This window comes from Gopherus flavomarginatus, chromosome 2, assembly GCF_025201925.1.
Source record: "Gopherus flavomarginatus isolate rGopFla2 chromosome 2, rGopFla2.mat.asm, whole genome shotgun sequence".
Taxonomy (NCBI): domain Eukaryota; kingdom Metazoa; phylum Chordata; order Testudines; family Testudinidae; genus Gopherus; species Gopherus flavomarginatus.
In genome coordinates this window covers 194,205,241-194,220,414 of record NC_066618.1, presented here as the reverse complement: position 1 = coordinate 194,220,414, position 15,174 = coordinate 194,205,241, and the positions used below count along the sequence as shown (strand labels likewise).

The 15,174-nt window shown below is 39.0% G+C and overlaps 1 protein-coding gene across 1 annotated transcript in view; it reads left to right on the top strand.

The window, feature by feature from the left end:
- Positions 1–1,698: 1,698 nt before the first annotated feature.
- SALL3 (spalt like transcription factor 3) overlaps positions 1,699–15,174 on the top strand; it is a 22,792-nt gene continuing 9,316 nt past the window's right edge. Inside the window, exon 1 of the mRNA XM_050941778.1 lies at positions 1,699–2,370. Coding sequence (XP_050797735.1) covers positions 2,292–2,370 — 79 coding nt within the window. The 5' untranslated portion in view covers positions 1,699–2,291. The remainder of the gene's footprint in view (positions 2,371–15,174) is intronic.

Here is a 15,174-nt window from a genome sequence, read left to right as displayed (position 1 = left end):
AGGACTACAACTCGGGGTGGGGGCGAAAAAGGACGGAGATGAGGAGGAAATCCATTTCACTGGTATTAGTCTCTGTCTCCGCTGTCCCCAACCCCCTGCCCGCAGCTCCCTTCTGTTTCGTGCCAGGTGAGCTGTTGCTCTTGTGGTCCCAAACAGGGGTCTGAGAAACTGAGAGCCACTAGAGCAAAACAAAAGAGAGATGGGGCGCAGTGCCGAGGGGCTGACCTGTAAGTGAGATTTCAGAAAGGAAAGAAAAGGGGGGACAGAAGAGCCAAAAAAACCCTAACAAATAAATGTTGGGGTTGGAGGGAGTGTCCCCCTGATCACTGTGCGATGATAATGCAGAGGATGCTGGGGCCATCGGTAACTATGTGGTACATCCTAGCGGTGGGTCGCTGCTATGGGAGGTGCCTGCGCCCGTGTCCCTCTCCACAACCACTACCACCACAAAAAAAAGCAACTTGTGGCTGAAGTCTAGTAGTAGTGCAGTTCCCCAGAGCTTGAGGCGAGCCAGGGCAGAGGGAACGCCCACAGGCACTTGCCTCGTGGACCATCCCCTCGCCCCAAAACACGCGAGCCAGTGGACAGCCCCAGGGGAAGGGAGTGAGAAGCTCGCTGCTGAGCAACTCGCAAGGCAACAGATGCGCAGGGTGGGGGGACCCAGCCCTTCCCCGCCCGCCCTCCTTTAAAAAGAGGGGCGTAGGGGGGAGACAACGAGCCGCTGCTGGGAAAGTGTCTGGGGAGACAAGCACTTGGAGGCGGCTAGGAGCAGATTGGGCTGCTGAGCAAGGGGGATGGGGGGCAGGAGGAGGTGGAGAGCTAGAGCAGTAGGAGGAGCCGCCGTGTGACCCGCACCGCTCCCAAACTTGAAAGTTTATCTGCCCGAAAGCACCAGCAGCAACCTCGACTTGCACATTCCTCCTGTTACGCGGAGAGGAGGCATTGAGTAGGGGGAGAGCCGGCAGACCTCAGCTGTGGCGGGAGTGGGGGGAAGGCGGGGGTGACTCAACTCACCCCCCTGCAGGCAGCGCAGCAAGCGAGCCCTAACCCTGAGAGAGAGAGAGAGGACCCCGGGCTGGATCGAGCTTCTTTGCTGGAGATCAGACTTGCTCAGCACCCACGCGCGCGAGAGACTATTGCCACTAGCCAACGGGGCACACAAGTGACCTTAGGCGGGGGGCGAACGCCGGGCAGCGTGTGCCAAAAAAGTCACCGCAACCTGCTCGAGAAGAGGGGGGCAAAAACTTCCTACCCATGGACAACAGGAAGTGAGCCGCACCACCAGCAACGGGGAGGTTCTGCTTGGAGAAAGAAGCTGCAAGACAAAGAAGGAAGGAGAGAGGTGAAAGACAAAACTGCCCAAGGGTTTGTGGTTTTGTCCCCCTCCCCTCGCCTCCTCCCCCACCCCCAAGAGGAAAGAGCAAAAGTCAGCGCGGTGGGGGACGGAGAAAAAAGAGAAGCAGGACGGAGGAAGAGCAAAAGATAAGAATGTGACGCTCCAAGGAGAGACAAGGGGGAAGAAAGCGGAGCACAACCGCAAAAGTTTCTCGTCTCCCGACCAAGCAGAAACCGAGCCCACACGCGCGCCCATACACAAATCAGATGCCATCCAGAGCAACTTCTGGGGAAAGAGGAGCCAAGAGAGAAGACGACGCCGAGTGGTGCAAAAAAAAAAAAAAAAGCCCAGCGAGCAGAAGAAAGCCGAGCAAAAGTAGCGGAGGGGGGGCGAGGAAGAAGAACACGAGGATCGTGACCTTCCCCAACAAGTGAAGCTCGCACATATGTTGTGTAAAGCGTGTGCGCACCAGAGCCCCGCTGCGCGCTGTGTGTGCGTGTCTGTGTGTTTTGCTGCGGCTGCCCCTGCAGCCGCCGCGGCTGCTGCTGGGGTCGGTGCCTCTTGCAGGAGGCGCTGCTGGTGCCGGGGAGACGCATCATTTGGCTGAGGGAAGCGGTTAATTGCTGAGCCCCGTCCCTCATTTACATATGCAGCCTGAGTCCGCTGGAGCCGGGCCAATCCGCGTTCGCCCCCAGCACCATTAATCGCCATGCATTATTCACAATCATAATTACCGAGCCCCATGCGCGATCCGCGCAGCCGCCCCAGCTCGCAGCGCACGCCCCACAGCACCGCGCACACCCCGCCCGGCTAATCCCCCAGCTCGCTCGCTCGGTTTGTCCCCCCCTCGACTTTTTCTTTGCGATCAATTATTTCCAGCCCCCTCCCTCCGGCTACCCCCCCCTCCCGCTGATGCCTCTGCAAAAAGCAGCATCCAGAAGCCGCAGTTAGCAGCATGTCTCGTCGAAAGCAAGCGAAGCCCCAGCATCTCAAGTCGGACGAGGAGCTGCAGGCGGAGGTAGTTTCTGAGCACGGTAAGGGGCTGCTCCGTGTGTCTCTTGCTGTGTGTCTGTGATGGGGGGGGGGCGGTTATTTATTTATTTTCATCACGGGCCACGGCTCATTCCCCGTGCTGCAGAGAGGGAGGATTAGAGCCGCTCCGGGAGACACAGCGGAAAAGTTCTAGTTCAGCCAAGTTTCTTCCCCACCAGGAAGCCATCCCTCCCATCAGCGCCCAGCTGGCCCTGGCGGCGAGTTCATCAGCGCTGGACTTGGCCAGGGGCGGGAGGGTGAGTCCTCTGAGTTGCACCGGGCTGTGGGAGCTGCGCGAGGCAGAGGGGTTGGCACCCCGGAGACGAGCTCTCCTCCCCCTTCCCAGCTGGGGTTATTTGCTTGTTCTCGAGCGCCCAGACGTAGTTTCAGCCGAAGAAATGCCCCCTCCCCGGCCTCCCCATCTCCTCCCCCTAAGCAGGGAAGCTGGGAGCTGCTCAGCTGCCGGGGGGCAGCAGGAAGAGCCGCACAGGGCAGCTCCGCCTGGCTTGGATGCTCAGCAGCGTCAAGGGGGCTCGGAGCAGCCCGGCTCCAGCCACACTCCCAACAAACCGGGCCAGCGCGCTCGGTCACCCCCCGCTCCCGAGCCCTCCTCAAGGCGTCGGGGCCGCTGCGGGGCCCCCTATTGCCAAAGCGCCCACCCTCACTTTCTAAGTGGGAAGGCTTTGCTTTCCTGCACCTCTGACTCCTCCCCCCCAGGCAGAAGGGGGCTTTGGGGAGCGGGGGGGGGGGTACAGCCCCTAAGAGTGTAGGGGACGTTGTCATAGCTGGGAAATTGGCTGGCTGGGGGAGCAGAGTTTGTCTCGAGGAGCCTGGGCGCTCTGGTCCCTTTTCTCCCTGCTATTTTTGCCCCCCATCTCAGTTCAGTTCCTCTGGGCTCCTCTCTGATTAATATTAGTCCTAATGACTACAAACGATCACTGCCACCACCATCATCTTTCACAGCAGCCACATAGAATGGGGAAGGTTTATTTTTCCCACCCATCCGCCATGAATCTCCCCTCCCTATACACATATTGAGGCACTTGCCTGGGTTAATATCACCAGAGTGCCCAAACTGACAGTAAACAAGTGTCCCAGGGCTGCAGTGATCCCCGCACCCCCATAACATTTGGAAAATGGGGGTTCAGTCTTTTAAAAAATAGAATGAACTGTGCGGATTAGAAGTAGAATTTCCAAAGGCTGTCCTCCAGCCCTCACTTTTCCTTGGTTAGGTTCAGGGCTTCCACTGGAAAGTTTTCTTTTCCTTCTTCCATGCAATTTATCTTTTTAATTTCTTGCATAAACCAGTAAGTGAGACACTGTTTCCAGACCCCTTTGTTACTTTTTTCCCCCAAAACAACATGCAAAAAATCACACCGCTTTATTTGTGCTTCAGAACTGGAATTTATTACAAGTTGCATTCGGGGAGGTAGGGGGAGGGGGGAGGGAAGGGATGAAAGTTGGAGCCTAAGGAGGATTTTGACTATGGTATCAGAACTTCACGACCTAGAAGCTTAGGGTAGTGTGAATCCACTTCATCAGGTTAAAACATCTGTCAGATTGGCAAATCTTCAAACTCAGGACTGCCACCACCTCTTTCTCCTTCCCAAGGTATTTTTGGGGGGTGGGAGGTGGTTGGTTTCCACTGTCCAGGGAAGGAAAGAAAAGGGGCTGAGAACCACTTCTGGAAAAGCCTTTTGGATACTGACAATAAGAGACAGGCAAGGAAATGCTGCTTTCTGTCACACCTGAAGAACAAAACATGGTGTCTTTTTATTTTACTTTAGTTTAAGGATAGCAGTGACAGTGCAAAAATTAAATTGAAATTATTTGGCATTGTGGAAACAAGATTAATTAAACAGTGTCTATTGGGAGAGTTCTTGGTTTAAGAATTTCTCATTTATAAACTTTTAAGTGTTCAGCCTCGATTTCAGTGGGGGGGGGACCACTGCATTACCTCATTATGTCACTTCTGGTGAGTTAATATATCGAAGAAAATTCTTAAACTATTTTTGTTTTGTTTTGTTTCGGGAGTCTTATCTATGTAGACATGTCACCCGAGATTAGAACAGGAGATATGCTAAAAAGAAACGCTTGCATATGGTGGGTAGATTAAGGACAAAGAATCTTTTTGTCATGGAAATTTTTTTTTTTTTTGGTTTTGTTTTGTTTACTTCATCACATAGAATTTCTCACACTTGGTTTGTTTTGTATTGCCCTCAATGACTACATGATCAAATGAATGGATTTATTTCTGCCGAATGAGAAAGACAGTCTTTCCATCAAAAGGACTACATTGCATCCCAGTGAGGAATTTTAAAGCGTTATTATTGTGGTCTCTGAATAGCTCAAAATCGGCTTTCACAGCAGCCCTAAAATGCAACAATGTAAATACTTCTCAGCCTTAGAAGGCTGTTATCGAAATGTGCTGTGTCCCCTTTTATGAAAACATATTTAAATTAATGGAATGAAACCCCTCGTAGTTAACAATAAAAAAGCTGGAGTAGAATTATTGGTTTTTCACTTTCATTTCAGAAATGTGAACAAGGTGAATGTAGTAGTGTAAACAAGTTGAAGGATCTGTAGTGCACATTTGTATAGTGTAAACCATTTGCACGTTATAATACAAAATACAAATATTGCTACTTTTAAAACAATTTAAAAGGTCAAATATATTTAAGTGCACAAAGAAGATCTTAGAATTAAAACACGTCCTTCAAGTCACTGCTTTTCATTTCCATTCACAGTTGTAATCAAGATATTGCCACAGTTCCTGAACATATTTTGCAACAGGCCAAAAATACTCAGTCCAGGACAGAACAGAGGAGGAGTCATTTTGCAGTTTTGTAGGAGTGTGGGGGGTTTAAAGCAAACAAAGTAATAATGCTTTTATTTTATCTGTATCCTTTTACACATTTTTCGGTATGTACACTCTGTGATAGAAATTATTGATAACCCAATGTTAAGTTGAGAAAGCTTTTTTATTTAATGTAAGCATATATTTAATATCATTATCAAACTATATTTTCATTAAGCGAAGCATTTTAAGTGAATGTTCTATAGGTCTATTACTTATAATTAAAAATGAACAGTAGCAAAAGGAAACCTGACAGTTTGGAAAACAGAATTGAAGATAAACAGCAGGCTGTATTTAAAGTTATATGGAGGCCAGTCAACTTAGGTGGCGATGTTACAATGGAAGCTTTAGAATTGTAGTAAATAATTTTTGAAGTCAGTTTGGACGACAGCATAATGCAGCCGAGTTTAACAACAGAACAGTCTCAGTATGGGCAGTCTGATGAGAAAGTGTTTGAAATCTGAAGATAATTGACAATGTCATAAGCTACAAATTTTCATTCAGAAAATCATTTTAAATGATTTTTTAATGTGGAAAGGTAAAATATTCCTTTTGTAAACAGGAAAAGAAATGTTGGCAAACAACTGGTAATGATAGATTGCTTTGCCAGATGTATTGTAGAATAATGAACAAAAAGATATTTATTCACACAACATTTTAAGGATGCCATATTGAAACAAAATGTTGGGAATCCTTTACAAAGAGCCACAGAAAAATTGGAAAAACTGTTGTTGATATCAAACACAATATGCTCTTCCTTTTTAAGAAAAAAATTATTTCAGATATTAGTGTTTTAAATTTCTAGCAGTACTGTTTTTCCTAAATCAACAGATTACAGGCAATTAAAAATTATATTCTACTAAAGAAAAGAGAAATATTACATGCATTTTGACTCAGATTAATCCATGATACTAATGAAGAGCACGAGCTTAGCATTTTTAAAGTAGGAATAATTAAACAAAGTTTTTATTAAGTTAAAAAAGTAATTCCAGTATTGCTGTTCTAAAGTTCTAGTAAGAGTCACTATGGCAATTGATGCTTTGGACTGTGTTTTCGTTCTAAGCTAATGAGTCAGATGTATTATTGTTCATTTTGAGAGGAAAGGAATACCTTAAAGGAAGGAAGTAATGGCAATCTTTGAATATGATTTTGCAACGTAATGTCTGTTAAAAATACCGGATATAATTATATTAAATTGTTGGGTTTTTTTACATTTACGAAATGCATAATACATTCTAATTCCTGTATCTTTTGAATGCAGGTGAACTGGAATTACATTATGTATATTTTAACATCTACCAGCTGCACTAATAGTGTTCTTTTGAAATTATACATATATAATTACACCAATTCAGTGTAATCAATTTTCTTTAAAAAAAACTATTTGAGATATATGTGTGTATATAAATTAAACATACACCCTACAAGCATAAGAATATATCTGCATTAAAAATATAAAAAAACCAATAACACCCCCCTGAGTTTACATCATATAATTTAGAAACACAACATATTTTTTTCTCTAGAACTTGAAAGGTGACAGTATCCTATCAGTAAACGTGAAACTCCTATGATTTTGCAAACAATCTTTTTGAAGCAACAACACCAGAGATTGCTTACTTAGTTTAAAAATAATATCTTAAGGTAAAATAGAAGTATTGCTGATTAATTGCCACTTTACTGGGAAAGGACAATTGACATTGTTTGCTTAAGTTCTTTTGGAATTCTTGTACGTAATTCATCTACAAACTTTGTAGCTTATATAGTTGTAGATAATTTTGATTCTCTTCAAAGGAAAAATGTATGGATTAACATCAGGAATTATTTACGCAAGGATTGTTGTACGCAAGATAATGGAAAAAGAAGGCAAAAGTGGGTCACATTTCATTTTGTGCTGCTAATCTCACAGAAGTTTTACCATTGATCTTGAGGTGGTCATATGGATATTTTCTTTTCTTTGGGAAATCTTCAAAGGTGCTACAATGACTTCTGTATAATAAGTATCAGCGGGATACTAATATGTTTACATGTAAATGTTGACAACTTGTACTTTCTAAAATATTTGAAAAAATTTCATTTGAGAAGCTAGTATTCAAGCTTCTTTTTAAGTAAGAATTTATTTTAAAAAGAAAAAAAATCAAACGTCCATAAATTCTACTTCTGAAAAACAGTTTAAGTCTGAAGATTTTTAGGAGGTTTTTTTTTCCCTTTTTTTTTGTTTGGCTCTGTGTTTTTGGTTTTTGTCCCCCTACCCCACGCCCCATATGCTTTATTGACTGATTGCCAAGCCGGGACAAGCATAATCTGTAGACTGTCCATTGACTCAGGAGGTGAGTCAGTTAGTTTTGCTGATAATAAAACAGGTCTGGTATAATGTTAAAATAGTTCAGTTCTGACATATTTTATACAAAACAAAGCATACATGAAACACTTAAACCAGAATATTTTTCTGTAAGCTGACAGTAATGTACTATACACTTTTCAGAGGAAGTATTGTTAAATCTAGTTATAATTTTGTACATTTTTGTTGAACAGTACATTTCCATGTAGAGGGCCAAAATCCTCCTTGCTTTACCTTGGTAAAATCTCCCACTGAATTTTATAGGAGTTTTCCATGAATAAATTGAGCAAGGTTTAAACCATAATGTACCTTTAGGGTCATTTTTAAGTGTTGTTCTGTTCCAGATGTGTGTGGTTTGTTTTTGGTTTTGGGGGGAGAGCTGAAAGGGGGGGGGCTAATTAGAAATTGGAAAAAGCTAGAAAAATCATACCATAAATGAATTATAGAAAACGAACTTGTGACATTTTAAAATAATGATTTGAAATGCTGAGCAAAACGACACTGGACTCTAGGTTCTCGTTTTGTTCTAATTTACTATACACAATATTAGTATTAATTTTCTCAGTGTTGACTTTGTTAATATTGTGCCTTCTCCCTCCCTCCAAAAAATCAAAACTCCTGGGGTTGGAAAATATGCCAATAAATAATACCTCTGACAATGTCAATAGAATGTCTAAATATTTTACAATGGATGCCTGTCTTTTTCAATCCACACTTAAACAGGTTAAGTTTTGTGTTCAAGACCACCCCTTCTGTATTTTCTGTGCATTAGTGTCCAGCGCACTATAGAAAGTCTGTTTGGTCTCAGTGAAAAGGTGGGATTGCATGGAGTGCCAACAAGCTTCCGAAGGACTCTCCCTGAGGGTGGGTAGTTAGAAGTGCTTTAACAAGGCTTGCTGATTTAACCTTTGCCTGGTTTGCCCTGCCAGGGGTGGCCACTAGATGTCAAGCTTATAATACAATTAGTACATCTGTGCAGTTGACCTTGGCAGCACGACTTACCACTGTTCTGTTAAGTGTTAACACTGAATTTGAGTGTTAACTAGAGATCCCTGTGAGTTTGCTACATGCTGTACAACTTATCAAATGCCCATCTAGTTCAGGACAAGTGTTTACAGTTCTTAAAGAAGGAAAAAGGTTTCCTTTTGTGCAGCCTTGCATCTTGAACTGCTTAATTAACCCTGCAGGTGCCACAGCACTTTTGTTTCAATTAATCAAAACAGCCTTATTGTTCACTATTTCAAGAGAGCCCTCCAAATAGCTCTATTTGGTAATTCCATTGTATGATTTTATATCTGTGTAGTAATATGTTTCATAAACTGCAGACGACTAGCAGTAATAGGTTTGTTTAGCTTTTTATGCAGCTTTAGTTATCCAACACAACACTGCAGTACAGAGAATGGCAAATGAGCAAAATGACTGAGCTACATAATTAGCAGTGAATTACTTGGACTTCGGTCCTACAGAAGCTTGTGCACGTGAGTAACTTTTACTCACAGAAGTAGTCTCATTGACTTAAATGTTTGTGTGTTCATTTCTCTTGTGCATAAGCCTTTGCAGGATTGGGTTCGTAATTGGCTTCTCATATTTGTAGTCCTGTAAACACAGACTGGCCATTTTTTTCAGTGTTTGTTCAGACATTAGTCTGTTTTATTTTGCAGAGTTAGGCAGTCTAAAATTACATTTATGTAGTTTAAGACTTAGTTAATCATCAACTTTCTGAAACAAGGATATTATGGTGTTTTATTTAATTCTTTAGCCTTATTTGACTTTGTACTCTGTTTCAGTACTGGTTATGTTAGAGTTATCACCCTTGAAACTGTAAGGATTCCTAATTTAAAAAAAATAGTGTTTCAAAAAAAAGTTAGCGTGTTCGTGTATATTTAATTATATAAATGTATATATATAATGTGATATCAGCCAACTGAATAGCTTATTATATATGGTCTTGAAACAAAATATCTTATTATTTGATACAATATCTTGCACAGATATTCAGAACTAATCGTGAATGTTGCATCCCTTCCACATCTGCATGCATACATAATGGCACTGGTGTTTTAGCTAACTAGTGCTTCATTGCACAAATTAGAAACTGCAAATGTTTTAAACAGAAGACAGTTAGTGACAGTGCCACAGGTGGCTGTTACTTAACAAATTCTGAGATTTAGGCCACTGAATAGATCAAGCTAAGTGTGCCAGGTCAATACAAGTTTTTGCATAGCAAGAGTGCCCTCCACTGTTCAAATCCATATTAACAGCTTTTGTGGTCTGTGAAAAAGGACAGAAAAATTTTCTATTGAGCCTGGAATTTCTTCTCCATTGTTAAACACAGTAGGGGTCTCTATTTGTCTCCTCCTGTTTCACAGCTTGGGCTCAGTATGTGATAATTCATCTTTCTTTATGGGATTCAGAGCTATCATAAAGAGTTAAAAAGAATTAATTTGCAAGAAAATAAATGTCTTCTAACAATTTAAGCAAACTTTTAAAATGCTTTGTACATTTTAGGAGATAAAGTTAAAGCAAAGAGTAATAATATTGTTCTCAAGAATCAATCAATTGTAAGGTTGCTAGCTCATGGGAAAGTTAATATTTTTGGAAGAAAATACAATTATTTGGTTTTTTTATGTATGTTCAACAAATAAAAATTATGCTTGAAAAAATGTTTGTCTACTCTGACAAAATGAATTATAAGTATTTGTCCAATTCTATATTTCACCAATCTTTAGTAATTGGGAAGCATATTTATAAGATCTTTTGCTACAGATACAAACAAAACTGCTAAGACCTGCTGTTTGAAATAACGATTAGATTTGCATGCAAGAGATTTCTACATCTAGTTTTGTGATTAGAAAACATTTTTATCTTTAACTGGTAGGGGGAAGGGTAATTTGTCTTTTGCTGAAACTTCTTTATAGTTCATATGCTGCTTCACAGAAAAAGGTTGGCAGTTTTAACTTTATACAGTAGAAATGCATATACTTTTTAAAATGATTAAAGATTTTCTGTTATTAAATACTCTGTAACTGTACCTGATTCACAAATAAGAGATTTTGCAGCTTTTTCATTGCCATTATTATTACTATTGCGTGTGATCTGAAAAGTTTTAGAAAACATTTTGTTTAACAAATATCTTAGACCTTTCACAATATACTTCTTTGATTATAAAACTTTAAGTAACACATTAACTTTTGAAAGTATACTAATCCTAAAAAATTAGTGTTTTATTGTTTTATCTAATTATCTTGTGAAAGTATATACAATTATGAAGCACACAATTTAAGGCTTTTATGATGCCACTGGAACAAATATGTATAGTAAAACAATGCACTGCCAGAGAACATTACTTTAGATTGTAAGGATCCTTACCAAATATAATTGAAAAGGTGCTTTACAAGTAATTTATCTGCAAAACCAGAAGTGTTTATTTTTTAAATAATAATAATAATAAAAACAAAACAGGAACCAAGCTGAAACAGAGTGAAACAGTTTTGGCTCCTTTCACATTGTAAAACTGTTCGTCCTAAGAAAAATGGCATTTAGCTAACAGCGTGTATTTAGGAGTTATTCTTACTAGACTGAAATACTTAATTTAAGCCCATTTAATAGCAGTAAATGGTATTTAGTATCTCTGAAACATCCACTTGTTACCTTTTCTCTCACAGGTATTGAAAAAATGTTAGCTTTCCAGTAGCATATGAGAATGTCCTTCTGTAAAAATACAAGACTCTTGAAATAGGGTCTACAAACTCTATGTATTTATACATGGGGTTCATAGCTGTGCCAGTTTTTTCCCTAACTTTACACGTTTCCTCATGTTAACTGGAAGAGTCACTGTACCATTTAAGTCATGTTCCCACCCTCTGTTTCTCTCAGACTACAAGAGAAAAGATTAACATTGTATTCCATATAGAGATGCATTGCTTGAAATATGAGCAGCATTTGATGAGTATAGTTAGTGACACTAGTAAAGTAGAATTCTCTTCACATCAACACCTTGTACCTCCCAAATAGTGCCAACAGAGCACACAAGCAGTACAAGATACTGCAATGATAAAAATGAGTTCCTCAAAACATTTTCAAATAAATTAACATGAAAAATTCAAACAAAGGGCCCGACCCTAAGCTGGTGCAAACTGGCATCCATCTATTGAAGTCAATGCAACTACAGTGATATTTACACTAGCTGAAGATCTGGGCTTAAGTGTCTTTGTGGATGTGTTAGCTACAAATTTTCACCAGTTTTCATACAGTAACCCTCCTGACTGTAAAGTTATTTTTCATCCCTTGACTATTAGCAGTTCAATAACTCTTAGTTGTTGAATTGCTAATGAGAAAAATCAAATAATTGAGAAGTTAGTGGCTCAAACCCTGAAGTCAGAACTCAGACAAAATTCACATTCAACTCCTATTGCTTCAGTAACAAGTACAGGATGTCTACAAGATTAAGCAGTTACTGTATTAACTAAAAAAAAAAAAAGTCCACGTAAAACTTTATTGTAGTAGCACTTTCATTATCTAATCATTGTTTTGAGCAGAAATAAAAATGATAAAATACTGCATTGTTTAATTTAATCACTTTTATTTTAGTACATGGAAGAGTAAAGGAAAGTTGTAAAACATAAAGCAAATGCAAAATAAATGATTAAAGTATTCCACCAGCAGTACAAGTCCAGACTAATATAAAAAAACACTTGGCTTAAAACTATGACAGATGTAAAAGGTTGAACAGCCTGGAATATGATAAAATGGTGAGATGAATTCTCTCTAGCCTATACAGTTATTCATATAATTGTGATGCTTGAATTCTATCAGACAGCAAAATATAATGTTTCTGATAAATATGGGCGACACGGAGCAATCTACTTTTCAGCAGAAGTCCCCACTGAAATCAATGGGAAGTTGTGTTTAAAAATCAGTGGCACGATATGGCACTTTTTTGTTTTGTTTTTTAAACTAATAATTAAAATTGAAAATGATGTAGGAAGCTAAGTGCAAAACATATCGGCATACATTTCATTCCAGTGACTGCTTTTTTTTTTGTTCCTTAGAATACTTAGAACTCACCACTTTCACTTACATAGTTCTTTTTCAAAGTGTCTGTATGGGACTTGATCTTAAAAACTGTTACTTGCATGAATAGCCTTGCATAAGTAAGGGTTACTCACTCAAGTAAGGGCTTGCAGAATTGGGTACGTAGTCTATAATTCTGTAAAGAATCTCAGCACTTACACAAGGCGCTGTACAATTAATGTCTGTATGTCAGATTAATGTTTCCTACAATTAATGACATCTGCTTGCTTGCCAGTATAGAAAGTGAAGCTTTGAGAAGGTTGTTAGTATTTTTATTCTTTTAAAAAAAAATTCATAAAAAATATCGTAATGATCTCTTCTAGATTGGCGACGTTGGTTGGACTCTTTCTGTGTTTTGGAGTTTATTTTAAAAAGATAACTTTCTACATTGTTTTTAAAAAATACTATTTTAGAAAATGATTATTTTTTTTAAAAAAAGATGAATATATCAGGCTCTATAGTTTAAAAAGTATTCTGGATATTTATATTCCTGTTGTTTTATTGGAGGGGAATCCGAAAGGTGGAGTCTTTCACCAGTCTTTCAGGGCCCAAAGCTACGCCCGTGGAACTCAGTGGGAGGCTTGCCATCAACTTCAGTGGGAGCAAGAGTGGGCTCTAATAGTCTAACTATAGTGTTTTATTACATTTCATATTTTAAATTGAGGGGCACACTTGAAATGTAAGACGTTGCTTTTCTTGAGCTGTGTATTAGCATAACAGGCTAGTTATAGCACTGATGTATTACAGAGATAGATCCATGTTGATAATCTCTCATGATAATATGTGCAGTGGCTTAGGCATCTATTGAAAGCCCATCTACCTGTATTTCTTAGTTATCACATATCTAAATCAGAAGACTGTCTCTAATTTAGAAAAAAATGTGTTTTGAAATAATGAGAATACTTTTGAATTTGGATTTAATGATGATTATTGTACCTTGTCTGAAATAATTACATAGTTTATATTTGAGCAGTTCATTCTAGATTAGAGAACTGCCATATTTGAATGGTTATATTACTAGTATCCATCACAAATGACTGGAATCTGTTGTGCAAGATTTGTTCAGAGGAAAATCTCCCCATTGGGGAAAAAATAAGCAATATTTAGTTAAAATGGTAGTAAGAGAAATAAGCAGGTTAAACACTCTTAATAACTATCCCACCCTGCCAAAAAAAAAAAAAAAGAAGGGCAGGGGAGAGAACCTTTACCCAAATTCCCAGTGTGTTTGGAAATGAGCATTGGAAAAACCACATAAATTAAAAGCTCACAAAGGACTCAATCTGCAGTCCTTAATCAGGCAACACTCCGATAGAACTCAGTGTGTGCTAAGGACTACAGGATCAGGCTCCAAGACTGTAAAAATGTAAATCTGTAATGTAAATAAAGATTTGTTTGAATTGTCTTGTTCAAAGAGACTCAAGAGAAAAGTGCTACTAGAATGTGAATGTAAAACAAGAACACTGGAATGCCCTGCTTTTTCTTGCACTCTGTGTGCTTGCGTTTTCCAAAATGTCAAGAGCTTCCTTTCTAAAATTACATTGAAAGTAGCTTTTGTAAGAATAACTTTTAAAATACATTTATTTTACTAGTATAGTATTTGAGAATGCCTCTTGGCAATAACATTTCTATCCCTTTTCCACAGTGAATCGTGCTGTCATGTTTCGTATTGATATTTTTATAATAAAATGTTATATTAATTTATAAAATGTCACTTTGTATGCATGTTAGTTGGCTGGTGTTTAGTGATAGCTAAGGATTATACTTCTAAACCTAACTAATGTATGAGCTTCAGCAATGGAGGCAAAAGCCCTGAATAATAGTTATATTTAATTGTGTTTTACTCAGATGATTTTTTTTCCCAAAGAAAAATAAGTAAGCAAAATAATCATTAGTGCTGAAATAAATGTTTTGCTTTTAGGTAGCAGAAACAATGGAACTTTGTGTATATAATGCATTTATTTTTTTAAAAAACCTGTAATATTTCCTCAGAATAAAATGAATTTGTGTGTATATATGGACATATTTAAACTGAGTTTTTTTAATAAAAAATATTTTAAATATCAATTTATACACTTTTATATTTTACACTTTTAAAAAAACTATAACTTGATACATAAAGATGTAATTTAAAAAATAATTTTAAGAGCCTGGGAATAAGTACGTAGTACCCAAGGTTCTCGTCCATTTGCAGGTAAAACTCTCTTGAAATCTGTAGGGAGTTTTGCCTCAGTAAGAACTGCAATACCTGGCCCAGAATTATGCCATAAGTGATATGTTTAACATTCAGAATAAAACAGAACAAATACAGAGGAAAATAATTAAGTTTGCAAAAGTAACTAGAGCATGTCAAGCATTGTTTTCTTTAATTTTCTTTTTACTAAAAATGCTTTTCCTTCAATATTTTTGTTTCATAATAAATTCTGCATTCCTTTGAAGGTTTTCTTAGCACACGATTAACAGATTTACACCTGTATTTAAAATGAAGCTTTGCATATAGTAAACAAATATTTTAGGTGTTTGGTACAATCCTGCTCT